This window comes from Copadichromis virginalis, linkage group LG20 (genome assembly GCF_057382275.1).
Source record: "Copadichromis virginalis isolate Kocher_CV1m ecotype Utaka linkage group LG20, C_Virginalis_male_GT1.1, whole genome shotgun sequence".
NCBI classification, from domain to species: Eukaryota; Metazoa; Chordata; class Actinopteri; order Cichliformes; family Cichlidae; genus Copadichromis; species Copadichromis virginalis.
Genome location: NC_140637.1, coordinates 4551984 through 4579389, shown reverse-complemented (window position 1 = coordinate 4579389; position 27406 = coordinate 4551984). Strand labels below are relative to the sequence as shown.

The window sequence follows — 27406 nt, the reverse complement described above, 5'->3', positions numbered from 1 at the left end:
GAAACTTTGGGAAGTAGAATCAGGGCACCGGGTTCACCCACTCATCATTAGTAATGCATTCAGCCTGCATTTTTAGTCAGGCGAACAAGAGCCACCAGCTCAAAGGAGAAGTGAGGCTCATGAGTGAAGCCTGAGTTTGAAAGAGGAAGGATGACATGTGATTATAGATCATGCAAAAAAAGAAGAAAAAAACAACATAAATTTGACCACGGTGATAGTAATCATGCTAATTATGGTGACACAACAGAAGCTGCCAATCTTATGAAACCGGTGTCTGAAAGATGTTGAAACTAATGCCTTGGGAAATAAGTAAGAGTTTTAAAAGTAAAAGGAGAACAGCAGTTAGAGCAAAGTTGATCATGTATTTATTCCTTTAAATAGAAAATGATGATCATCTACCCAAAAATGTAACAATATAGTATCTCCAGTGAAAGAGAAGTCAAGCTAACAGTTAGAATAATGCACAGCTCTTTAGATGTGAGTAAATGCATTGCTCCTGTCTTTGCTTCAGGAGTAGTGTATTTAGAGCTTCTGGCCACATTTGTTAATGATACAAAAAAGAAAAACACAAAAAATTACAGTATAATTGTGACCTAAAGCGACAAAGCTTTACCTGTTTCTCTGTTGTTTGTAACATAACCGGGCCAACAAAAGTTTCTCCCCAAATTCACAATACTCGGATACTAGAAAAACAAACAACAACAAAAATCCTTCACAGTGTTAACCTGAGTACAGTACATGGTAAGCAGAGCTCCTTCAGACCTCCTTCACTTTCTTTGGAAGGGGAAGTGAAATCATCAACACACACCAACCCAAAGAAAAACCAAACAAAACACTTTACCCATGTGACCTACAGAACAATAAATGCAAATAATGCTTCACCTTATGTGTAAATAACATAAAATCAGGCAGCAACACCCCATCACCCACAGTGCAGACACATGACACAGAAGTGCATGCTCCTGCAGAACCTCAAGAAGCCATCGCACGAGCACTTTGTGTAATGAGGGCTCGAGGTGAAGTAGAGAACTCCTCCTCCCTTCATGTCAGCCTCTTTGCTTTGCCTTCATCTTCTCATTGCACCAAACAAAGTCTCATCTGTCGGCGTGGCCTCGTTCAGTGCTGTCTTCTTCTCTCCGGGCAGTTGCGTCCTGCTCGGGTAGCAGCCTGTGCGGGCGCTGCGCCTCTGCTCGACATTGGGAGCAGGATGTGAACGCGGCGCAGAGGCGCGTGCGGATCGGCTGAGTGAACAAGACGAACATGACGCAGTTGGCTGCTCCCTGCAAGGTGTTGCCAATCCCCTGTGGGATCAGACGAAAGAGGGGTTTCAGATGAGGGCATCATGATGGCTTATTCCAGAGAAATAAAAAGTCTTTATGAGTTTTGATGGCAAATGCTTGTTTTATCGGTCAATAAAACAACACATTTTCATTTATATCATCGTGTTCATAGTGCGTAAAAATGTTTTATGCACACTTACAGTGGCACTATCATGTAATAAAACAGTCCAAACATCATAAAGGCTTCATTTCATTTTCAAGCCATTTAAAAGGAAAATTTACAGTATTTTGAAAATGCTTTGTTACTTTTTAAAAAGGCAAAAAGAGAAAGAAGCGTAAACTCACGTGCAGCGTGACCAGCGCTGGGTTCTGTCTGACACTTGAGTCGGCTAGCAGCAGGATAAAGCGCACCGTGCTCCAAATGCGTAGGACGATGAAGATGATGGGGATGAGCGTGAGCTTCACATCAGCCATGGAGGAGAAGGAGTGGGCAGGAGGCCTGTTGGCCAAGATGGGACGGTACTCAGAGAGGGCTGCATGCTGCGTCAGAGCATCAAGAGTGAGACCATTAAAAGGAAATAAAGAAAGAGAGAAAGTGTGTCATCAAGAACATCAGATAACTTTCACACTACTAGGCAGATATTTGAGGGAGATACAGAAACCCTTTCATTACACTATATCATTTTTGTTTTTTTTAAAAAACAACAAGCCAAACTGCAGAAACTAAGTACATCCCGCGATTCAGTAGCTTATAGAACCACCTTTAATAGAAGTTGAAGTAATCATTTTCTGTGTGACTTTATCAGTCTCTAATATCATTGTAGAGGGTTTTGGCCCAATCTTCTACACAATGGTGCTTCTGCTCAGTGAGGTTTGTGGGCATTTGTTCATGCACAGCTCTCTTAAGTAAGGTTGGAATCTAGACTTTGACTGGACCTTTGCAGCTGTTCTGTTGGAGATTTGCCTCTGTGCATGAACCTGTTTGGATCAAGCTTTAGCATCCGGACAGATGGCCTCAGATTTGACCCTAGAATACTTTTATACAGAGGAGTTCATGGTTCACTCGGTGACGTCAAGCTGCCAATATCCTGTGGCTGAAAAACAAGCCCAAATCATTACCCATGCACCACTGTGGTTGGTATAACTCGTTAGTGCTGATATGCTGTGTTTGGTTGCAATTGTGCATGTTTGGTGCAACTTTGCATTACTAAGCCGTGGTGCCATGTTCTTTTTTAGAGAAAACGCTTCCTCCTGTTAACCCTTCCTGACAAGCCATATTTGTTCAGTCTTTATTTAATTGTGCTGTCATGAACTTTAACGTTTAACATGTTAACTGAGGCCTGTAGAGTCTCTTGGGGTTTTTTTTGTTGCAGTTTCTCTGAGCATGCACGGTCTGACTTTGGGATGAATATTCTGGGACATTCATTCTTAGGAATACTGGCAGCTGTCATGAGGTGATCCACACCTGCACACTGACAAAACTTCTGCTTTCACAGAGGTGCACACACTTGATGAAGAACCATTATTCCAGTACATTTGATGAGGAATTCCTGGCTGCTACTTACCCTCCTAATTCTTTATGGACGCGGTAATCGTGTGATTAGATTCTCACGCCGTTTCTTCATTTTTGGCCAGTTTTTGTTAAATAACGACATGGAGCTGTATGTTATGCGTTGTTGTTCATCTGGGGTTTTGCTTACTTCATTTTAACCTGCTCAGGACCAGATGATTGTCTTAACATGTCCTGATATGTAAAACTGAACTTTCTTTTTCCCATGACTGAAAGTTTCTGTTAGGATAAAAGTGCAATATAACAAAGAATGATTTCATCCACAGTCTGACTACCTCTGTAGTGTGTTTCATAATAGTTAGCGTGTTAGGGATAAAGTTTCCTGTCATCCTCTAGGGGAAACAAATCAGTTCCTTTAATGCTCAACTGCTGAAAGTCTGAGTCACAGATACAGGAACTGGGATGTATTGATATTCTGTGCATACATTCCTATAGAAGATTTCAGGCTGTGATCAGTATGTTGTTTGGTTGAAATGATTTATGAGCCAGAATGTTTTAAACAAACTGTATTTCCACTTTATGCCCAGGTGATGATTTTAGCTTTCCAAGACTAAATGCAAATAATGACAGGCCAATACATTTTGGGTTTTTCCCCCTGAAGACAACAGTGTCTCTTTCACTCTCTGACTATGATATTAATCATAATGCAGAAGGCAAGAGGGGAAGTTTGAGATCAGCTTTTTAATGAATAAAGAAACTCGTTCATGATTCACTCTGTCGACCTGAAAACAGCTGATCACCAGCAGATTTCCAATAAAGGTCAAAGGTTCTGGCTGATTACAGATGAATGTAAATAACAGATCCACTGTGGATCGCTCGTACTGAGTACCGGAGTATTAAGAAGGATGATTTTAATGCTTGGCAGGAAAAAGAGTTGTGTATCTGCAGGTTTGTTGTGGTTCTTAATGTGTAAACAGATTTTTGAACGCAAAGTGACATATTCAAATAGTCACAAAGCTCTGTGTACACATGACTGATGAATGAGGTCCCTGGTGTCCTCCTCACCGCTATGTGGATGTGCCTCTTGATCAGGATGTAGAGGAAGGGGAGGGTGAGGTACGCCAAGAACTCCCAGATCTTTCCAGTCAGCAGCATCCACAGGACCCGGTCTTGAACGTTGATCCTGACCCAGCACCAGCCCACCGACACCTCTGACGCATCGTAACCAATCTTGTTGAGACTCACAGCTGCAATAGTGATGGCCAGAGGAATTCCCCAGCTGGAACACAAAACAAGGGTCCGGAGAGTAAACACAACAGCTCCGAAGGTCAGAGTCACATTTTTAAACTTTTCCACTGGAGGTTTTTATGTAAATGTTTGACGGGCATGACACCAACACTTGCAGCAAAGACATGTGACAGTGTGTGATAGTAATCTTGTGCTTAAGGCTTTTGTGTGTTACATGGTGCAAACTGCAGAGTCACGGCCAGTTCTGTTGTTGAAGAAGATAAAACCACGAAATGAATTCTGCATTGTTTGCAGCGCTCGTTAGTTTCCCGCCCCCCCATGAAGCACTTCTCCTCTTATAACACCACTTTAAAAGGTTACTAGATTTTCATTGCAGTATACACAGCAGCAGACCTTTATAAATACCAAAAAGACAGTGCGTGTGTCTTAGTGTATATAAGCCTCCATAAATGCCTCTGTTGTGTGATCTCCAGTTCATTGCAGTATCTGAGAACTCACAGAGAGATTGTTAGGATGACAACGGCAAACACTGCAGTGAGCCATACCCATGGGTGAAAATGTTCCCGTGTCCAAAAATAGATCAATTAAACGATGGTACATCACAGTGAGTCAACTCGCTAACAATCAGTGAGGACAAATCATTAACGTGCAGAAGGAAAGTGGACAACAAGGATTAAAATGTGTAAAATAAAAAAATAAAACACTACAAGGGGTCGTCACACTGGGAGGCTCCGCATGTTTGATTGCTGTTTTTACAGTGGAAACAGTGAACCACTAAAATAAACACATTTGTTTTAGCTGTTACATTTTTTTTACAAAATTGACATGTTAATAAAGAAATATATCTGAAGCACAAACATGAGTAATGAAATAACTGCTTGTCAATAAAGTGGACACACAGTACTGTGTAAAAATCTTGAGTCACCCCTCATTTTTTTGTATTTTACTTCAGAGGAGCCAGATTTTCTTGGAATTTTTAAAGTACTCTTGAGCAATAGGTCTCCAGGCTTTCTGAGCATCCTCCAAAGTTTTTTATTTTATTTTTGGACATTGGCTGTTTTTTCACCCATTTTCAGTCCGGTCCGTGTACCTGACCATTTTCAGAGGAATGCGTTTTTTGTTGTTTTTTCACTTCTTAAGCTACTTAAAAATAACCTATGAGTCATTCAAGCACAAAAAAAGCACGTGACTCAAGGGATGAAAAAGTGTTGTGTCTACACATAACAGACAAGTTTGCAAAAAAACAAACAAACCCATTTTATATCTTATATATTTTATATCTTTAGGGATGAAAAATGTTTTTATTTCCCAGAGATTTATTAGTAGAAAACTTGACATGGTGCCCCCTTCCCCCTGACTCTTTGGGCTTGAATTGTAAAAAATGAATCTTTCTGGTAGCTCATTGCCCAGACTTTCCTGTAACTATAAAAATTCACCAAAAATGTCCTATTTTTTTTAATTTAGAATCCAAAAATGCATGCCCTCTCAGCATGGTGTGCAGTGTGTCCTTCAAAGAAAATGGGGAAACTGGATGAGTGGAGGACAAAAGAAGAAGTGGCAGGCCTAAAACCTATCTACAGCAGAAGGACAGTGTCTGAAGGTCACATCCTTAAAAACGGGCCTGAGAATGCATCTGGTCCTTCATTTGATTCCTCTACTCTTCACTGAAGCCTCACCAGAAATGGTCTCAATGGAGAGGTGACTGTTAAGAAGACATTTTTAAGGAAGGGAACAAAGTGAAAAAGCCAAAATACACAAGAACTGGAGTGAAAAATCAGTGGCAACATGTCTTATGGAGTGATGAATACAAATATGAAATGTTTGGCTCGTGTCATCTTCAGTATGTGTGGAGGAGGTCAGGAAAGAGTGTCTACACAACATTGAGGGTCAACAGTCATCTAGATCGGAGGCTGTATCATGGTTGGAGCTGCATTTCAGCCAGTGGCGTTGGAGATCTCGTTAAACTGATTAAATTATGAACACAGAAAAGTGCAGGCAGATTTTGATCTGTTATGCAATGCCATCTGAAGAATGTGACTGGCCACAGCTTCGTTTTTCACAACAATAATCTCAAACACCACACCAGTCCAGTAAAAGCATACCTGGATAGAATAACACACAATGGTTCACTATCAATCATGGCTTCCCCAGAGCTGGACCTCAACATTATTAAAGCAGTGTGTGACCATCTAAAGGTGGCCAACATCCAGAGAAGAGCTTTGAATGTCCTTCAAGTAGCCTGGAGAACTATTCCTGAAGACTACTTAAAGAAATTACAAGAAAGCTGCCTAAGACAGCTCAGACTATGGTGAAGAATAAAGGCAGCCATACCTAATATTGACTGTCAAGCTTGTTAGAATTGTATAAGGAGTGGGAGTCCCCACCAAGCATCATTTGAAGGTGAGACCTCCTTTTCTAGCAAATGGTCACTATAGCACATGATGTGAAAAGAAGGCGAGATTAGCTGCTGATTTAAAATGACATAAAGCACCACAGGGAACTGTGCTGTCCCCTCTTCACCCTGTACACCTCTGACTTCTGCTACAACTCTGAATTATGCCATATCCAGAAGTTTGCAGACGACACGGCCATCATGGGGTGTATCTGGGATGATCAGGAAGAGGAGTACACAAGTCTGGTGAGGAACTTGGAGTCACACAAACCACCTGCAACTCAACACCTCAAAGACTAAGGAACTGGTTGTGGACTTTGGGAGGTCCAGAGCAGGTCCACTGCCGGTTCAGATAGAGGGAGAGGAGGTGGAGGTGGTCAACAAGTACAAGTACCTTGGGCTGTGGGTGGACAATAAACTGGACTGGTCATGCAACACAGAGCACCTGTATAAAAAAGGCCAAAGCAGACTTTACTTCCTCAGGAGGCTGAGCTCTTTTAACATCTGCAGGAAGCTCCTGAGGAAGTTTTACCAGTCGGTGGTTGCTGGAGTACTTTTCTATGCTGTGGTGTGCTGGGGGAGCAGCACAGCAAAGAGGGACTCATCCAGGCTGGAGAAACTGATCAGGAAGGCTGGCTCTGTGGTCGGCATGAAGCTGGACACTCTGGTGACAGTGGCAGAGGAAAGGACACTAAAAAAAATTGCTGGACATTATAGACAATGCTGGGCATCCTCTGCACACGACCATAAACAACCAGAGGAGTCTGTTCAGTGACAGGTTGCTTCTCCCAAAGACAAGAACCAACAGACTTAAAAACTCCTTTGTCCCACACGCCATCAGACTGTTTAACTCCTCTCTGGAGGGGAGAGGGAGGGGGAGACAGGAGGACAAAGGAGGGGGGGACAACTAAGCTGTAGTGCCTTTTCACTGTGCAATACTTTTTGTTAATAACCAACGGTGCAATAGACTTCAATACTTGAAATGTGCAATTCCCTTGTATTCTTATTCCTATTTATTCTATTTATCCCTTTTGTATATTCTTTATTTATATGTGTCTCTGTATTTATATATGTGTATATATGGTATTCTGCTCACATTCTGTAACTTCTGTTGGTGCTGTGCTTTGGAAACCGAATTTCCCAGAGGAATCCACCCGAGGGATTAATAAAGTTCTGTCTTTATCTTATCTTATATCTGCATAGTACAGACTCAATTTGATTGATTTTAAGGAATTTTGATAAGAAAAAACAAAAAATGTTTTGTTCAACGGAAGAAAAGAGCAGGGTGGACATGTTGGGGATGTTTTTGACCATGAAACCAGAAAACAATGAATGTGAGGAAGAGGAAGAGTGGGATGAATGAAAAGCTTTGAAAATAAAATATTGTCTTTTTGGCTGTTATTGAACTCATTCATCCACAAATAAATCACCAAAGTTTCAGTAACAGAAATTCTGACAGTATGACTGAATGTTGTCAGTGATACATTTTAAGTTGGGGTGTTTTCTTTTTTCTGTTTTTGCTGGTAGTGGAAAAAAAAAAGGCGAGGCACAGTTCAGACGGCGATCTATTGCAGGACAAACACACAGAGACACTCACTAATTCAGAATCACCAGTTAGCCTGACTTGTATGTTTGTGGATGGGAAGCTGGAGCACGCTGGCACGCAGAGAACATGCGTACTCCACACAGGACCCTCGCTCTGTGAGGCAGCAGTGCTAACCACAGCACAAACGTGTAAATGCCTTTTCAGTGAAGTATGTGGAAAATCCCCCATACCTAAATGGTGTTAACAAAATATCGCTTTGAAAGTATTTATTGTATCATTATCTCTTCTAAGTAAACATAAACTTTTTAAAAATACAAATGAGGCAAGGCTTTACAGCCCCCCCTGTAGATCCGCCCCTGAGTTAGGACAACTCTGTAGGCTTGAAGTGTACAAAATAAATGCTTTAAATGACAGAAAAAGTTCTGGTAGCTCATTGCTCAGACTGTCCTGTAATTATAAAGCTGGAAGTTTTTGTTAATTCACAAAAAAGTCCTATTTTATTCATTTAGAATCCAAAATGTGTGCCAGATTGGATTCTTTGCCTGACCATTTCTGACCCCCGGGGCCTTATGTTTGACACCCTTGGTGTAATGGATTTGTAGGGAGTCCCTTATTCAGTGTACCTATCCAGAGAAACACACACGGAGGATCCAGGTTGTCCTGGTAACACCAGCTGGTGAGAAAACAAGTGAGCACGTGTCATGCATCAGCTGATTTATGAACACTCGTCACGTGAACTGATCCAATAACGCCATGGTTAATATTTGAAAACTCACTAGGTCCCACCGTGATGTCAGCACGTCACCCCGTTATGCGGTGTAACGTCAGGACGTAGCTTGGCAGTAGACTGGAGTTTTGCGCCAACTTTCAGAGTGTTACAAAATAAAGTAGATGCACGTTAAGTGAGCCAAAGCGGTTTGTGTTTGTGGTCTAATTCTCAGTTTAAAGGAGCCGTTTTGAATGTGCAGCTTTTAACAAGTCACTGTTCAAAATCTCAGAAAATATGACGTAAACTCAACTTTAGGGGGGGGGGGGCAACTGCCGAAATCCCAAGATGCTGCAGGGCGCAGGTACCACCGGAGCAGGTTTAGTAAACAGATAACACTCCGCGGGTTGCTTACCTGACGAGGTGGAACACCAACACGAGGCTGTCAGCGACTCTTTGGTTGGCCCTCACGATGAACACGTACAGGTAAACGGCGATGGCCACGGTCCAGAAGAAGGAGCTGGTGTTGGCGAAAGTGGAAATCGCTCCCTGAGCGACGCACTCCGCCGAGTTTGTGCGGAAGACGCTCCACACTCCGAAGGCGTAGGAGACGGCGGAGAGCCAGTCAGACACCGAGAGGTAAACCAGCAGTTTCCTCGGAGTTGTCCTCAAATCCGACCAAATAATGTAGGTGAGGATAATCAGAGAGGAGCCCAGGAAAGATAGCGCGCACGAGAACAGCACGATCACCTGCTCGAACAGATACACCTCGGTCTGAGTCTGAGTCGCGTTTGCCATCGTGTAGCGCGATCAGGCACGAGCTGCAGTCGTCTCGCGTACACCGCAGTCTCTGTTTGTTTGTAAACACCTTTCTTTTCCCGGCCGAGCGCACTGGTTTTATTCTGGATGTTCCCAGGGGCTCTCCACATTATTTTCCCTTAAGGCCAGGCGACGGTTTAAAAACACTCCGTCCAGTCGAGCCACATGACTTGAAAAAAACAAAACAAAAAAAAAATCTTCTACTGCTTTTAAGGGAGTCAAGCAAAACTTTTCACCCAGCTTAAAGCCCTCCTTCCCCGCCGCCCCCTCACCAACCGGAACCCAAAGCAGAAGTTAAGTCAGCTGGTAACCTGCAGGCACTCAAAGGGTCTATTTTTGAGTGTAATTGTCTCAGTTTGTGCTGTCCAGCTTTGACATAAAGTACCGCACACGGCACATGACAGCATGATGAAACCGCTTCCCCATTCCTGTCATGGTTTCGCATAAAAGGATTCGCTGCTCAGGTTAGAAAATGACGTCTGATTTTATTTTAATAACTATTTTGTACATGGAAAAAAAAAGATACACTTCACATAAATATAATCTGGCGCAAGTGCATTGAATAACAAGACGCATTCATTTTTATATAAATGTATGTAGAAGTTGATAAAAAGTGACTGAATTTTGGCTTCAGAAAGTGCAGTATTGCAAAGTAGGCAATCAAAACACATGAATAGGTGGTGGCACCAAAGCAGAAGTGTCATCAAAGAGCACAGAGGAACTGAATAAATAAAAGCGAAACAAAACATAATTTAAAAGTACATCAGCTGTGAACATGATGGGCAGCAGAAAATTGAAACATTGAAATGTTTTTATTTGAATTATTTGATGATCTTGTAAACTACAGGACATAGATTGCATCTAACAAATATTTTCATGGTTTCACTTCATTCTTCTTTGCAAGGTAAAAAAAAAAAAAAAAGCATTTAAAATTGTGTATCCAAAACCTCCCTGTATTAATCCTCAGGTATACAAAAAAGGGAAAAAGCTGCAAATGTGTGAAAGTGATTAAATCTGAAGCATGGGTTAAATGACTAGTTATTTAAAACACCCGATCATGAATATAAAAGCCTTCATGGGTGAATTTAAATGTAGACAAAGGACCAATTAATTTTTTAAAGAGTGAATTCACGGTAACCCATCCTGCAGTAAGAGTTGGAATCTCAGCTTTCTGGGGCAATAAGTTCATTTTTAAATAAAAGCATAATTTTGCCTGAAATTACATTTCTATTAGCGACGAGTTCACTGTGCACAGAAATAAAGGAGAAGCTAACAACTAACATCTGGCTTGCCTCCTGTCCCGAGTGCTGATGATTCTTTGGTGGCCTTGTGATTTGCAGTTTACCAAAGAAGTGTGATGTAAAACGGTTTAGAGCCCTCGGAGCGGTGACCTTGTGTCAGAGCAGGACTTTTACTGCTTCTGCATTACTGCAGCCCAGAAAAACCTGCAACCCCCTTGTTTTAGTGTTTGCAGCAGTGCAGCAGAACATTGGGGTTTTTTTTTCTTTGTCTTTTTTCCCTTGCAGACTGCAGCCAACTCGGCATCTGCATTATCGCCTGAATCACACCATCGACAGACAGTTTAAGACACTGTTTTGTATCGAGCATCAACAATAACGGTGAGAGATTCTGAGATAGAGTGGAGAAAAAATCAGAAGAACATCGTGTGTGTGTGTGTGTGTGTGTGTGTGTGAGTGTGAGAAAGCCTAAATTAATGTGCACCTGACTCATCTGCACACATTAGGTCGTCTTTGGTCACACAGAAATATTCTCATCATGCACTAAATAAAAAGTGTTCTTTTTTAAATGTAGTCCAAAGGGCCTTTCTGCAACACTTTTGCATTATTACAAAATTCTTGTGTTAAGTAAGGAAAGAGGAAAATATATAAATCAGTATTTATCTAACTTTATTTATAATGCTCCTTTTCTACAGCAGCAATATGTCACAAATAAAATATCAGGCACATAAATCAAGAATTAATCATATCCACTTTCTTTTTGTTTGTGCGTTACATCCAGAAATATCTATGGAGCAAATTAAATTAAGGGATCAAAAACATGCATTTGCAACTGAAAAAAGTCATAGTAAGCCAGGTTGTATTTTCTGAATGAAAGGGCTTTCGTTTTGTCTCAATGAAAAGGAAAAAAAAGGCAAAGGTTTCACAAATTGGCGCAGCAGCGTTTGATCAAAAGCATGCCGGGAGGTTTGCTTTCAGTCACAAGATGGCAGCAGAAGATCATGATAGTGCAACAGACAGTGTGGAAGTTTGACGCTTTGATCCATTTTCTAAATATTGCGGAGGCCGTGCGCTCGGTCGATCTCTCCTCAGTTAATTCTCTTAGGAGGGTCGAAAACTTACAGTGCCAGCTCCCAGTTTCCTCCCTCTCAGCTGTGATCCCGGGGCTTCTTATTGCGAAGAATTTCTGCGGCAGTATACTTGCTGATTGCTTCATTCTCACTCCTCACAACAACCAGCTAAGACACTGCCAGAGAAACACCCACAGCAGCCGCGTCCAACCACCCGACTCCGGGCTTGCTCTCCCCAGCAGGGTCCTGACTGGTCTTTGGTGCATGTGTCCACCTGCGAGCCTGGCACTGCTGACGCTTTCCATTCCCAGCTTCGTGGTGATGGTGTTGTTGGTGGTTGTTGGAAGGCAGTGGCCTCACACTGAAAGCCCCCCCCCCCTCACCTCGAGGGTGGCGTGGTGCTCTGGCAGCTCTGTAAGAAAGCAGGAGGAAATGTTAGTAGTTGTTCATTAAGTGTATAAGTATAGAGGCCCTTTCTGCTCCCTGACTGAGATTTACACAACTACAACGCACAGACGAGCCCACGTTCCGCTTCATGAAGTGAACCCCCGAGCTTGTTTCCAAACTGATTTCTTGATCTCCTCCTAGCCGGTTTGTGCAGCATCACTTTAAGTGCACACAACTTTGGCAAACACAAACACCCCCGAACTAAGAATAGGCTTGCCATGACTCATGATTTTGCAACAAAAAAGCTCGGTTTGATTTAGCTCTCAACTATTTGTGTGGCTGCCAGCCTTGCTTCTGTTTTTTTTTTTTTGGGGGGGGGGGGGGGGTTTATGTCTTTTTTTTGTTTGTTTGTTTGTTTGTTTGTTTAATGTAATTTTTTTTACCCTAGCTCCATACAGTGCTAGTCTGTGTTTGTGTACCTCAGGGACCACAGCTACAACGCTATCAGTTGCGTTTGCTCGCTGCAGTGCTATTTTGGGCTGGCTGACCGCTCCATACTGTCGTCTCCCTGTGGACACTGCTTTGCTCGCAGGACAGCATGGATACTAGAGACCGGTAGGCACATGCTCTTAAACGAAGGAAGAGAAGACGTTCCGTAGAGGGAGGAACGTCTGGAAAACAAACAGTTTGAATTACATCAACTATCCGCTGTTATTGCTTCTGAATTCTGCAGCAAGGCTATTTGTGGCCCTATGCGTCGGCTTCTGGTCTATCTTGTGACGTACTTTTTGGTTGTATAACTGGAAATTCCAGCGTTTTTATTTGTGGTTTAAGCATTTTGACCTTTTTGAAATTCTAAGAAAGCACTTTATGACGCTCTGAAGCTTCTTGCCTGAAACAAACACAAAATTTGTATTTGTCAGCGTCTGTCTTCACACACACACACATGCACAACTGATGTCCACAGACAAACGCAGAGGTCGCACCTTGACCTGCTTTCACCAAGCAGCTGCATCCTTGTCCCTTTGTGCGTTCGCAGCGAGTTAGATGCCGCCTTCGCTGAGCACATGATGACAGGAATTCCTTCCTGTTCAGACCTTGAGGTAATCCTGATACAGGAACGAAGAATGGCAGGGAAAACAAAACCCTGCCTGCTAAATGAATGGCCGGCCGCCCCACCGCCTCTCACAGCAAACAGCAGCGAGCCTCGACTAACAAGCCTTTCCACAAATGCATTTAAAGCCTCAGGCACGGCTCACCTCTCCTCACAGATTTCCCTATTGTAATATTTCCGTAGTATTGTCCAAACCTGGGGAAAAAAACCCTTTTTTACAAATATTAGTCAGAGGTGTGGATGAATACTGCTCGAGCGGACTTAGTAAGGGATTTAACCGGATAAATAAATGCTGTTTTGTGGTTTAACCTGTTAAGTACATCTTAATTTAGCTGGAGGGGGATGTGTCCAGACGATGCAGCTAACACTAAATTTTTGTTATTATCACCACATCTGCACAAGCTAAATGAAAAGATAACAATAACGCTTTTCATCGAGTGTTTTCTTTTTTTAGCATTTTGCTTATTGTGCGTTTTATCTTTGTTGTGGCAAATTAATTGCACTCGGTGTGCACAGGGAGGTGGAGGAAGTGCACAACACGAACAAAACTGCATCTCATTTTCACGTGTGCATTGTTAGTGATATCAGGTTTTTTCATACTTATTATTTCACACCACTCATATCGCAGTACGAGTTGTTTTCTAAATTAATCGACTGTCATCTAACAAAATAAAACCTTGACAGTAAAGATTTGGGGGAAAAAGTGTTTTGGTATTTTTTGGAAGATCAAAACAAAATCATTAATGTTTAATTATTATAAACAAATTAAAGTCTTTTAAAAAATATTTAAAGTTTTATTTTATATTCCCTTAAAAATACCCTTGTGAAACTAAACATTTTTATTGTCCTTTTTGATCCAATATGTATTTTCCTGTTGCTAAATTATGATTTTTATTTATTTATTTATTTTTAATTTGAAAAGGAAAACCGTGAAAGCTAATGTAAATGAACAAGCCTGGTTTAAGATGTTAACGTGTCATCGATGGCTTGTAAGAGAGCATCATTTGGTCCTTTGTGGTGTAACTAAAAGCTTTAAATATCAGATTAAAATTGACTCGTAAAAACACACACACACAAAAACACAAAAAGATTTGTGTTAGTGTTAGACGTGTGTAATCTGGAGTGTCAAACGTAACATTGCACATGGTGCACATAGCGTTTGCCTCAGAATAGCTTTTGTTTAAATAACCGTGGGACTCTGTAGGTCTACAGTTTCTGACATATTCAGCCTCCAGGCAACAATTTTCCCCAGCAACACTTCACCAAAACACACACACACACACACGTGTACAAACCCCAGGCTGGCCTATACTTCCTCATCATGGTGGATCCCTCTGCTGTCAGGCCTCACGATGTGTAATCCAAACGAGAGAGAAAAAAAATCACATTCACCCACTTTACCTCACTTCCCCGTTTCTCCTCATGTCACTGCTGCACATTTCTTGGTTGATCAACGCTTCCACAAACCTAATCATCTGATGGCAAACAGTGACATCAGTATGTACTGAAGGGCCGTGCTGCTGAGCAGTTTAACACATGCACAACACGCTCACATCGGCATACATGACATGCGAGCTTAGCCTCTCGTAGTCTTTTTTTTTTTTAACTTTTATTTTTAGAACAATTTTAAAGCATATTTGGGTTTGAGCTAAATGAATCTACACGCCAAACTGCAGTGTGTTAATAATTAAATAGAACGGAGTCTCACACTCAGCTTGCACTACCCCTGGTTGCCAGAGAGAGGGGAAAAAAAGAGTTTCCCCAGTAACTATCTTCCTGCTTGACCACACACAACTAAAATACACAGATCATAGCGTGTTGGACACTAAATGATTATCACCTGAGTTCTCGGGTGATTAATGTATTTGAGTTTTTACCGGCCTGCATGAGTTTTTACAGTAGGGTTTATCAGTGCTGTGTGATAATGTGTGCCAGCGTGGACAGACTGGCCTTCGTTTATCTGCTTCTCTGTGTACACTGTTCCTAATCTCATTTCGCTTCCTGACTGACATGCTGATGACACTTGTCTTCTGAGAACCAGGGCCGCTCGAATCGTCTGTCACACCGTCTAGTCGCAAACTCGAATCAGATCCCGCTAGATACAAATCACTTCTGAGAAACGAGGACCTGTTATAAAGCCTTTCGCTCTCGGCTCTCTTGGGGCTTTTCAGGAGGGGAAAGATGCGGCCTGCTGGGTCTCCTGTTGGAAAACTGGCTTTCATTATGAATACCAGAGAAAACAATAACAAAAACAGCTGCCCTTCTCCGTGAGGATCAAGACGAGATGATGAAAGGGTCACTCATCCTGCCACTGTGCAACTGGGTACTGTGTTTGGGTGTATCATAGCTTTCGCTAACCTTTTGTGTAGTCACCATGGGATTAAGCCAGCATCAAAACTCAAGCTTGGACGCTTCTACTACTTGCAGTGGCTTAAATTATCGTTTTCTAATTTAGATTTACAGGCTGATCTGAAGGCCTCAGCCTGGCATCATTTTAATTCCCCTGAACTAGTTGGTGTTTCTGAAAATTTCACTCAGTTTCAGCAGAAGTGCACAGGTCCTCAGAAGTGTTCAGCTGTAGCATTGTTGTGTATGTCAGAGGCATCTGTTTACACACAGTTTGGACACTCACCAGTTAGCCAGGCAGCAGCAGAGGTCCACCATCCAGCGTGATCTCCAGCGGGTGCACTCAACGTGTTGGCATCAACAGGAGTCTGTTCACGGGCTCTCCCGATGTGTGGGTCACTTCACTCTGGAAAAACTGTTGACCACCAGCCTCTTGCCTCTCCTCCTGTGGCTGCCTCTCTCTCTCTCTGTCTGTTCAGTCAGGCAGTACAACAAGTCAAGGCATGTTCCAACACGCCACCAACAGCCGGGCTGGATGTATGAGCCTGCACAGGGGGAGGAGCAGAGGATCAGAGAGGGGGGAAACCCAGAAAAGACCCAGCATGACTCAGCCTGCTTCGGTCAGTTAGCATAGCTTTCAGTCTGAGCACTTTAACACATGAGTTAGTCTTCGAAGGTGCATTATGACTTATTCTGTGTGACATGCTTAAGTCATTTAAGTCAGAAGCAGAGATGAGGAGATGCTCTAATGGGTGACGACTGCTGAAAATGTGTTAGACAGAGGAGCGCTTTTTTAAAAAACTGCTCTGACTTCCTGGCCCACGTCTGGCTGCAGGCGGTGACTGCTTTGTCTTTTCACTTTCTGTGTCCTGCCGGTGGAAGCAGCTCAAAATGTCTCTGTCCCAACCTCCCAGTCTTTGTCAGCTGAAGCTGAATTTAGATTCAAGTAGATGAAATGTCTTTTACAGAGCTGTTGTTCACCCATGCTCTTATTAGCAGTTAGTCCTACTTAATCTTTAGCACAGAAGAACAAATAGTTTATAGCATACTAATAAAAGGTGCTGATTCATTAAATCTTCGTTGGGTTTTTTGTTTTGTTTTTTCCAGTAACTCAGCGGGTCACATCAATTACAGATGAAGTCCGTCGGCATGAATTATGAAACTGCAAAAAATCACAGAGAACGCATCAGCAAAGATATGAAACGCTGTGAAAATTAATTGCTTCCTGGAAAAGTGACATTTTTTAGTGAAATCAAAATTTCTAAACTGTTTATTAATGCAGCGAGAAAAGAAAAGGTGCAGTATACAAGTGTGCTTTACGTGTCCATTTATCTGCTGACACATTAAACTGCATTAAATGTGCAGAATCATCAGCATCCATGAGTGCTAATTATTCAAACCTGCTTTGCTGTTAGCTGGGTTTTTTTTTTTTTTTCCGTTACTAGAGCAGGCCTGATGCCGGTTCATCACTGCTGTAGTGGAAGTTGATCACTAGGCAGATTCTGGGAACAGCGGTAGGAGCCAGCTCAGCAAAACTCACCTGCTACTATATGGTCTGAGTTTGGCTGCCTGAGCATCTCTGAAGCTGCACTGTACATCAGTGCTGCTGCTCTTCACTGCAGCCTGTCAACAGACTGATGACCTTATCAATGAAAGAGCAAAGTCACCGTGATGTTACGCCTTGAAAGAGCTCAAAGCACTTTTGGCTCGGCTCGGAGCCTCGTCTTTGCCCACCCCTTAACAGCAACTAGAGAGGCAGCTTTGTAAAAGAGCAGACGAGGTTCATTTTCCTGCCGTTAGCTGCCTTAATTTATTGGAAGTGGTGTTGCGGCACCGCACAGAAGTATTTTCACAAAGTGCCGGCAGTAGTTTCACCAACTGACTTGGCTGATAATTTATGCAATTTACTCATGAGTGAAATATGGGTATCCGCTGACGTAGCCCCGCTTACTGGAACGTATCCCTGCACTTCAGTACAGAACTGTAGTTATTCATCCTCCTACCTGCAACAGACTGCAGCTGAAGCCTGAGATTTGCATCTGTGTCAGTTTGGGATGGGGGGGTGGGAGAAGGAACCCCTAGCCCGGCAAGTTCAAAGCTTGCTGCATTGATTACATCATCGGAACTGGAGTGCTGGAACGGGACAATGCACCATCAGAGGGGAGGGAGGGGGGGCAATCGGCTAATCTCACCAGTGCCTCCCTGTGGTGCTCCATGGGCAGTGTGTGGGGGTAGGGGAGGTTGAGGGTGGGGGGGTCTTTCCCTCTCGCTCTCTCTGCCTCTGTCTCTAAGCTCAGCACAGTCCAGCACATTGCAGGACGGCCTGCTCTGCCATGCAGGGTCATGTGACATCAGGACTGTCTGAGATTTTCTGAGAGGGAATGATGCTCTTTGGTGTATTTCCTCCTCTGTGTGTGTGTGTGTGTGTGCGCGTGTGTGTGCGTGTGTGTGTGTGCGCACTCTTGCATGTGTGCCATTACAGGCCAGCACTGCAGGAACTCAGCTGCTGCAGGACACTGCAGGATTGCTGTTCTGCTGCTGGCTCTCTGTCTCCTGCTTCTCTCTCTCTCCTTTCTATATTCACTCAAGCAAATTGCTCAAGGAGGATGGTGAGAGCATGTGCTGCATACTTTTTCAGCAGGGACGGAGGGGTGGGGGGTGCGTGGCTGAGAGAGAGAGGAGGAGGAGGGGGCAGAATCACAGAGGTGCAAAGCATGCCGGTGAGGCGCTCTGCTGGGCAACTGTACCTCTGAGAGAGACTACAGTAGAGAAATTGGAGATGAGGAAAGAGGAGGAGGAGAAGGAGAGAAGGTGGGAGGTGGGGGGAGGGCAGAAGCGAGGTGCAAGGAACATCAGGTGAGTGCGGCAGTTCCCTTCGCTGGCAGTGTAGCACCCACCCTCAGAGAAAGTGTGAGCAGGAGAACTGCAGATGTTCCGAGATGATGTCAAGCTCCGGATGTAGCACAGACCCTTTAGTACAGTTTGTGATCATCATTGTGCCCGTCTGTCTGCAGTGGGGAGAAACAGAAAGTCCAGAGAAACGCCTTGGACTCCAGCCTCACCAAACTGACAATGCAGGGCCGGCTTTTTCAAGGTCTTAGCACAGTTACCCGAGGTGAACTCCGAGCTGACCGTGTAGCCAAGTGAATTCACCATTCACACCTTCCATACTGGTTTCCAAGCATTTGTAATACTTTGACTTTTATAAGAAGCTTTAACCCCCATAAACAATTTATACATTGTTTCTGAAACAGAGATGCTGCAATGAAACAAAAGTAGCAACGTCTTCTTTTAGAGCAAAGTTGCTGAAATATTGCTGCTGCAACGATAGAAAAGACTGGTCCTGCTCTAGGACGTCTTTTAAAAGACTAAAACTTAATATCTAAATGAAACAGAAAGCATTCATCTTCCACAGTTTAGTGCCAAAGTCTCTACAGAGTAGCACTCTGATGTGAAATCCCCTTATAGGATGGCAGAAAAGTCCCAGTAACTACAGCACAACTTCATGACTGCACCACAGCTCCCCTGTCCCAAACAGGCCACTGTAGCCTCATTCTCATTTCCCCATTTAGCACTCAGACACTCACACAGTCCAAGATCCTTGAAAAATCCTTCTCACCAGTTCCCAGCATCATACTTGCAATGAAAACACGCTGGTTAACATAAATGCACAGCTAGCCGAGAAAAGTAGAGCTCAGGCTGCCTGTCGTCTTCTTAAAAGCTAGGTCAGCAAAGATGAAACTCTCCACTGGTGTGGAGAACTCTGCATCCTGGTGAGTTTTTTTTGTCCTTGTGTCAAATAGCGAGTCCTCTGGACCAGCCGCTATCTGACACGCTGGCTGCTATTTCCAGCCTGTACCATGTGTTAAACATGGATGAGGGAGCAGTGGAGCCTGACTGCTAACTGACTGGTTTTCTGGCAGACTGCTGCCTGGTTTAATGCTGGTGCAGAGGAGGCTGAAACTGATGAGACAGAAGCTGCCAGGAGCTCTAACACTGCAGGCATGCACACCGACATACACATATCAACTCCTGCAAGGCTCGTTTAATAATAATAATAATTAAAAAAAGTATACAAACCTAGAGAAAGAAGAGCCCATCATAGAAGAAGGCAAACAAGTTAAATAAGACTAGAGAGGAAAGGAAGGTATACCTACGGACCAGCCTCTGACCGCATCTCTCACACAGGAAGGAGAGGAGGAAAACTTCTCTGCACTCACTCTGAGCCTCCTGGTTGCTGGTGATGTGCTTTCATGGCGCGGCAAACTTGACTGCAGCATTGCCTCCTGAACAGAATGACATTGTTTGCTCTCTCTCTCTCCCTCTCTCTCTCTCTTCCTTTCTCCTCCTCCTCTTCCTCCTCCTGTACACGCTTGCTCCCCCTCCTCTTCTTTGCACGCTTGCTGGCAGCATAAACTGCACAGCTCAGCAGTGTTCCCCCACTGCCGCAGCAGATCCTGCATGAGCTCTGCGTATCTGAGTGGGATGGGACTTTTAAAGGGGAACGCAACCTCCAGGGTCAGTGTGTGTGTTTGTGTGTGTGTGTGTGCGCTTATCCTCAGTCTGCCCTCCTCTCCTCCATGTACCCCCTCAGCAAACCTTCCTCCTCGTCGACACCCCCGGGAATCATCAGTGTAAAGGACTCCTCACAGGAGAGACCCCCCCCACCCCCACCTACACGCCTCCCCACCACCCCCTCCGCCGCACACATAACTCGCCATCCTCTTTTATTCATTTTCACACCACAGCAAAAGCTGCTTTGAGATATGAGGGTGCTCAAAACCTCAATGAGGAACTGTCCCTGCTCCACGCAGAGGCCATCTCCCCCTTGTCACAGTATCCAAAATCACTGAAATCCAATTTCCTCATAAACACACACACACACACACAAAAATAAAAATAAAAATCTGGGAGGATGTCCTCAGGTATGGTTTGAAAAATGATGACGTTTAAAGAATGTTTAATTAATCTGAGATCACTAAATGTGAAGCCGTTTGAGTGAATTAGGAAAATCAGTGCTTTTAAATCAAATTTGTCATCTGGTTTTATTGGGGGAAAAGTTGCGTGATTTATTATAATCTAACCAGTAACTAAGAGCAATTTTTCAAGCCAGTACATAAACACAAAGCACACCAAATGCGTATGGGAAACGGTGTCTCCAGGCATTATGATGAATGAGTAATAATCACACAGGCAGTAAATTAATGCATTCATTTCAGAGCTCCCCCTCTCTCTCTCAAAGTTGTACAGTTCTTCTAGGTACAACATTTCCTTCGGTAAAATGTCCTTAATCTGCAATCCCTAATACCTACCTTTCATTACCCAAGATGCACTGCTCCACTGGTGCTATTCTGCAGTGCGCTAAAATATAGAAATATCTTGACCAACCGAATTTGTCTCTTGTGCGTTGCACAACTCTGTGAGAGTGAGATCATCCATCATTCAGTCAGACATTGAGGTTGAACTTCTCTTTTTGCACTCCTTATGGAAATGCGCCTGGTGTTACACTTCCCGGCTTTCAGCGATGACATTTGCAGCGCGCTGCACGGGCAGTGTACAGATAATGGTGCTTCTGTTTGAAAGCGTTTCGAGGCATCAGCGTCTTGGCTGTTCTCTGCAGCAGTGCAGCGCTGTCTGCTTCCAACTGCAGCAGCAAGTTTTTGTTTTTTTTTCCTCTCTCCTCCAATATGACTTGGGCCCCAAGTTGCACCCCGTGATCCCACATTTTGTGGAGGAGAATGAGGAGAACTGCATACATCTCACGTTAACCTTGACTCTGTGCACTCAAAGGTTATGTGTAGCAGTTTTAAGCATATTAGAGTGTGTGTGTGTGTATTATATGAAAGGATTCTCATTAATTTGCCTGTATCCTCTGCTTTTATTAAGACACAGTTATTTGCACAGATTGCTGAATCAGCAAAATTCATGTAATGCAATATTGGGAATCAGCTGCTGATATCAGTCAGTGTCCATATCTGCATCAGACGAGCACTGTTATCCATCAGCTATGGGCAAGCACTCTCTGCATGTACCATCTGCATTCAGTGCTGCAGCTGCATCAGTCTGCTGATCCTCGCAGCATCCATCCTCTCGTCTGTACTCACTGACACCGGGGAAAATGCCCCTGCTGGCATATCTCTCACATACCCCACGCCATTTTCAGTAATGGCATCCCTTATAATGAATAAGCCATGAGGAGGGGCCCTTTTACATGTCCTATTAGATTACCTCTGTATGCTTTACCTGGCTACTGTCACTTCATCGCCTTTGCTTCTCCACTTGACTTAATATTCTCTGACACTGTCCCAGCCAAGGACACAGTGGGTAAATATTTGTAAAGCCTCACAGATTATGTGAGCGTATAAATTCAAAGTTGTTTCATCTATTCGGTATGCTTAGTTCAGTGGACGTGTGAATACACTCTTGCAGAAGACTTAATCAATTTTAGCAACTAATTGCCTTTTTGGTTCTTTGTGCCACAGCAGCCGGTCGTCTTTTAGTAATTCTTTGACTAAACTGAGGTTAACGCTAAACCGTGAGAATAAAGGTTATCTGTCAAGTATCTTGACTCCCGCAAATAATGGAGAAGGCTGTAACGCTTGCCTGGTGAGTTTACGTGCGGCTTTTTTTTTTCTTTCTTTTTGCCATTCATAGCTCATTCCTCAGCTTCATTGATCTGTCCGGAAAAGATAATAGACACATTGATTCACAAGCTCAGCAGCCTGCTTGGTTTACACATCAGTTCAGAGTAATTCTCAGTAGTCCTTAGTCAAAAAGCAGAATTGCCTTGACTGAGGACAGACTTCTTTTGAAGGTGTAGATTTACCATCTTTTCTGTGAACACCTTGTTTCGTTTGGTTTTTACAGCACAGCAAAATTCTGAGCATCTGACAAGATGCAGCAAAAAAATAAATAAAAAATACAGAAATCTGGAGCGTAGTTGGAGTTGAATGCTATGTTAGAGGGTTTTAAGGTGGCGTAGGAAATGTGACATTGCTGATGAAAACTGGACTCAGGAAGGAGGTTGAGGCGAGCTGGCAAAAATCTCTGCTCACTTCAGTCTTACGGAGATGGACTGAATGCAGCATTCCTGACTTCGTAGAATAAGGTGGTGTGTTTGACTGCACCAGTGCTTCTTTGCTGACCTCATTTTGTAAAGCTGATGAGATTCCTCCCAAGGCCAAGTCGAGTGAAAAAGACACTGTTAATGACACAACAGATCAAATGTGGTTATACTGGAAGGACTGTAAGCACGCAGAGGGACAAACACACTGTGAAGTGTGAATTCCCGGCGAGTGGAGCGGTCCAAGATATCTTTTATTTCCTGATACGGATTTTGAAAGAATCTCTTACAGTATTACTAACCCCCTGATATTAAAGATCTCGATTTGAAGGCCGAGCTTGATATGTGAAACATATGAAGTGCAGGGTGTCATCAGTTTCTCCCTCAGTATGAGAGAGATGGTAGTACAGGGCTGTGATGGATTGATATAATAGCGAGAGGCTGAACTTGTGACAGCTGGCTGCTCTGTTGTGAATGAGCGGCAGCTCTGTCAGCTGTCAGTGTCAGCACCAGCCAGTCTGCTCTCTACACTGGCGCTGGAGCAAAGCATAATGCCCACATCAGCCTTAAGAGGGAGAGACTGCAGCTGGAAAGTCTCGATTAAGCTCTCATACAGCTATAATAATTTCAAGCATGCCCGTGAACAACCCAGTTTCCGTAAGATCTAGCATGCCACGCAGAATGTAAATAAAAACAGATTGCAGTGATCTGTTTAACTGAAAATACCTCAAAGAGCACATCAGATACTGAAACTAAGATAAAACACACATGATGTTGCACTATTTAACAACTAATTACGTTTATAAGATTAAGAAATGAGCATCTTGTGAGGCTGATCTATTTAACCTGTATGTAATCGGGCACTTTAATATTCTCATTGAGAATGAAGGTGAATTCACAAGAATACAATCAGCAGGCACAAACAAGAGAACAGAAGAACAAAGAATGAAGAAAACCATTAGTAATATAGTTTTAAGATCTCAAAATTGGTCCCTATTTCAAAGCCAGTTTGGAGATTGTGTGAAATATAGTAACTGTATCAAGGTTAGTGTAAACAAGTTAAGTATTTATTGGATTATGAGCTGAGTTTAGTTTATTTAGCTTGAAAAAGACAAGAGATGCGAGGTAGTTTGGAAGCGTCAAAGGCTTCATAATGTGACAATAAGGTGTCTGTTTACTCTTCGCTGTAAGGAAACACGCCCATCCTCTTGATACAGTAAAAAACAAGGAGTGTGAAATTTGTGGTTAGTGATTAAAAAAAAATAGGGTTTAACTGCTAGAGTGTGGATGGGGTAGCAGGATGACACAGAACACGTCCTTAACTTCCAAACAAATCTTATTTGATACGTGAGTTTTTGAGACTTCTACACCATCAGACCTATCAAACCTAAATAAATTGCACAATACATTTTAAGCAAATACCAGTTGTAGCAAATATGGTACAAATTAAAACTCATGTATACTAATTCAGATCTATTTTTTAAACCTTTGTTAGAAGGTCCAATAAATACTCCATTAAAAAAAAAGATATGGCATTCGTTTCATGGTTCAGGCTTTAAAGGGTTAACATCCAGCACTCCTTCGAAGAGTGTGTGGGCAAATCATGCTTCTCAGTGTGAAATTGCTAATAACTTGGGGATTTCATCATCTTTGTTACACATAATTTTTTTTTGTGGGGGGAGGTTACCATTTGACTGTCTTTGAGAAAAAAAATAAAACAAAAAAAAGCAATGTCATGTAAATGCCTAAAATTCATACCTGTAAATATAACATTTCACAACTAAATTTCTATATTTCTTTATGGGAAGAAATTAAAGAAGCTGACACAAAAACATCACCATGAAATCATCCTAACATCCTGTGTTGGTGACGTTATGATTGTCCTCTTTGAGACACTGTTGTCTTCATGTTTTTGAACAAAACCAATGGGTGTCCATAATTATGTGTGCGTGTCCTGTTCATCTTGCATGCAGCCTGTTGGTGTGGTCTTTTTTTCACTTGTTTTGTGCTGGACTATATTCTGCCTTCCCGGTTTTTGGAGGAGCGCTCCATATCCTCCATAACAAGTGTGTCATATAGAGATCTGTGCTGTCTCTTGGCCTACATTCACTATTGCCATTTGTTACTGCCACAAACAGGTAACACAAAGGGACAAAGATATATAATATATAGGTTCCTCCAGAGTGGCCTGTTGATGTGTTTATCTGCCTGCGACCCATTTTAGCAGCAGAAGCAGGGGCAGAGGCTCCGGGGTGATTCTTCACATTTTCACTGTCTTCACCAAAAGAAATCCACGGCTAAACGAGTGAGTGTTAAACAGAAAAAGCCCGACTCAAAATCAGAGGTAGTCTAGGAGGAAGAAAGGTTAACATTATTTTTACTGATGGCTTTCATTTATACTGCTTTTAGTCTGCTTTTTTTTTTTTTTTTTTGTTAAATTTTATAGCTACACCGAATTAAATCGACATTATACACAATTTTAATTACAGCGCATTACTCCCACTTCATGTGTACTATTGATAAAAACTCCACACTCATTTCAAGTCTGCAACAGTTAGTGTTCTTTAAAGTGTACACAAATTAAATAAACGAATTGAAAAACAACCAAAAATTCATTGCTTGCTTGTCTGCTTTCCCAGTTCTTCCCATTTCTGAGCCTGCTTGTAGTGCTCAGCTGCAATCCCTGATGAAAATCTTCAAAATGAATCATGGACATATAGTTTTGTTTTGTTTTTAATAATAAAATTGGATCAGCAATTTTCTGAAACAGATGGGACTGTAGTTTTTTACTCAAACAGGAGTAAGCACCGGATATTTGGAAACTATTTTCATCCACAGATTAATTAACATTTGGTATTTCTGGCAGCCTAACACTGCATGTGCGCCTGAATTAATTTCTTTGGTTTTTTTTGTGACCGTTGTAGAGACAATAAAAGTGTGGCTCGTGTTTTATGACAATGAACGCCTATGGCTCAGAGGAACGCTGGACCCTCTTAACACACATGCAGTAGTTGGATTAAATTGTTGCTTTTTTCCCCCTCAACAGTAAAGGAAATTTAAAATATCCCCAATAATGATTTAAATACGGAGCATCACATTAATATTGTCTTTAAGCTTTGCCTGAAAACTCATCATTATTGTCTTCGCTTAATGAGTCAATATCTTGCGTTACAGTGAACACAGCTTTGATATTTAATTGTATATTTTTATCTACAACTATTGCACACTGCTAACAACCTGACAGCATAAGGGTGTTATAACACCTTCATCCACTGTAGGCTTTATTCATGCCATCCATTATTTTATGCACCTGATGAGCCAGATTAGAAAATATGGTTTCATTTCACTGATTCGTGTTTATAATTTCTTGCCATGTAGATGTCTGCCTGTCAGGAAAGAGTTGCCGCTGCAGATTTCCAAATTGGATGGATACCATGCTGAGCTCGTGGATGCATGCTTGCCTTATGGAGGCAGCCAGGAGAGCCTTAACCACGTGAGAGTCTGCTCCTGCCATCTGCCGAACCGCTGTGTGACTGATGAGAAGGGCTGGTGCGTGTCCTGGATACTTTCTAATGAGCAGTGTGAGCTAATGCCGGCCTACACCTCATCAGACACCGGTCACTTGCAGGCTTTATCTCCAGTTGGGATGCGCACGGTGAGTTTTGCGTCTAGCACCAAACATGCACAGCAAATATTTCTGAGATTAATTTCTGATGAATACACTAATCAGTTATTCAAATATCCCCTAGGATGAAATGGTTACCTTAGAATAATGCAGATCTGTCTGCAGTTACTGCAGTAACCCTCTGGCTGAGCTTATTTTGTTGAGAAAAACACCATTTAATCTGCAGATCACCCAGGAAGGCTATCATCCACCTGGGACCCCTCCCCGGAGGTGTGCCGTTCCACTGCTGATTGCCTCTCTGTTTTAGCAGCAATGCACCATTCAAGTCTGCAGGCAACTTGACAAATGAGCAGCGACCTGAGCAGAGGGGATGCTTATACTGCACCACACATCCTGTCCCATCCACAGCCTCGCGTCCCGCAGTGGTTCACCTTTCCCAGCCGATGCCCTTTCCTTATTGTAACGCTGTAAGTCACACATGTAGAGTACATGCTTAAATTCATGCTTGCTGATTCACGTACACACAAAGACGCTGCTTAAAGAGCGTGTAAGTGATCAGAAGCCTATGTATTTTCTATTCTTTCTTCTTCATATATGCTAGGCTGCCCAAATTGATCGTGTAATTTTTCATCATTTGGCAGAAAATGATAAACTGGAACTGGAACGTAAGCACATAAAAATAAAACATTTTCCCCAAACTTTAAAGTGTGCCGCTTTTCTTTCTTTATATTTTTCTTTTACATAATTTTAAAGTCACATTCTTTTAGTTTTGGACCTTTATTTTGACAAGAAAAGACATCTGAATTATAGCTGCAGTGATGGGAAAAACAGCAGCAGGCATTTCTGACAATTTATGTCATCTTCTAAATAAAGTGAATATCCAATTACCTGCGATGTTAGGAGATGAATCTGTTGGAAATACAAGTGCGATTAGAAGCTTGTATAGCTTAACATAAAAAAGGGAGACCATCGTTGTTAAAAAGTTGGGGGGGGTCTACTTTTGCTAGCCAGACATCACTATTCACAGACTGAATTATGTTCTAAACCTCACTGTCTACGCTC

At 42.6% G+C, this 27406-nt stretch overlaps 2 protein-coding genes across 4 annotated transcripts; one reads left to right on the top strand and one right to left on the bottom strand.

The window, feature by feature from the left end:
* Positions 1-348: 348 nt before the first annotated feature.
* gpr157 (G protein-coupled receptor 157) lies at positions 349-19967 on the bottom strand. 3 transcript variants are annotated; one of them, XM_085443875.1, is made up of 6 exons: positions 19810-19967; positions 15943-16201; positions 9098-12221; positions 3856-4069; positions 1626-1820; positions 349-1301 (listed from the first exon to the last, which is right to left on the bottom strand). In XM_085443875.1, the coding sequence occupies exons 3-6, from the start codon at positions 9478-9480 to the stop codon at positions 1095-1097; spliced, it is 999 nt and encodes a 332-aa protein (XP_085300001.1). In that variant the 5' UTR covers positions 9481-12221; positions 15943-16201; positions 19810-19967; the 3' UTR covers positions 349-1094. The 3 variants fall into 3 exon arrangements, with proteins under 3 accessions (XP_085300001.1, XP_085300003.1, XP_085300004.1); XM_085443877.1 differs by having other exon boundaries at positions 19814-19967; XM_085443878.1 differs by lacking the exons at positions 15943-16201; positions 19810-19967 and adding an exon at positions 12323-12554.
* Positions 12619-27035, top strand: LOC146684097 (uncharacterized). The gene is made up of 3 exons (XM_085443879.1): positions 12619-12811; positions 26098-26374; positions 26571-27035. Exons 1-3 carry the CDS (start codon positions 12795-12797, stop codon positions 26649-26651), a joined length of 375 nt encoding a protein of 124 aa, XP_085300005.1. The 5' UTR covers positions 12619-12794; the 3' UTR covers positions 26652-27035.
* Positions 27036-27406: the final 371 nt, after the last annotated feature.

Excerpts from the sequence above, each read along its gene's own strand:
- gpr157 (XM_085443875.1), bottom strand. The coding sequence starts at position 9,480 with ATGGCAAACGCGACTCAGACTCAGACCGAGGTGTATCTGTTCGAGCAG. Across the intron at positions 4,070-9,097 it reads TTGGTGTTCCACCTCGTCAG|CTGGGGAATTCCTCTGGCCA; the intron begins GTAAGCAACCCG and ends TTTGTGTTCCAG. Across the intron at positions 1,302-1,625 it reads CAGCGCTGGTCACGCTGCAC|GGGATTGGCAACACCTTGCA; the intron begins GTGAGTTTACGC and ends CTGATCCCACAG.
- LOC146684097 (XM_085443879.1), top strand. Across the intron at positions 26,375-26,570 it reads CTCCAGTTGGGATGCGCACG|ATCACCCAGGAAGGCTATCA; the intron begins GTGAGTTTTGCG and ends TTTAATCTGCAG.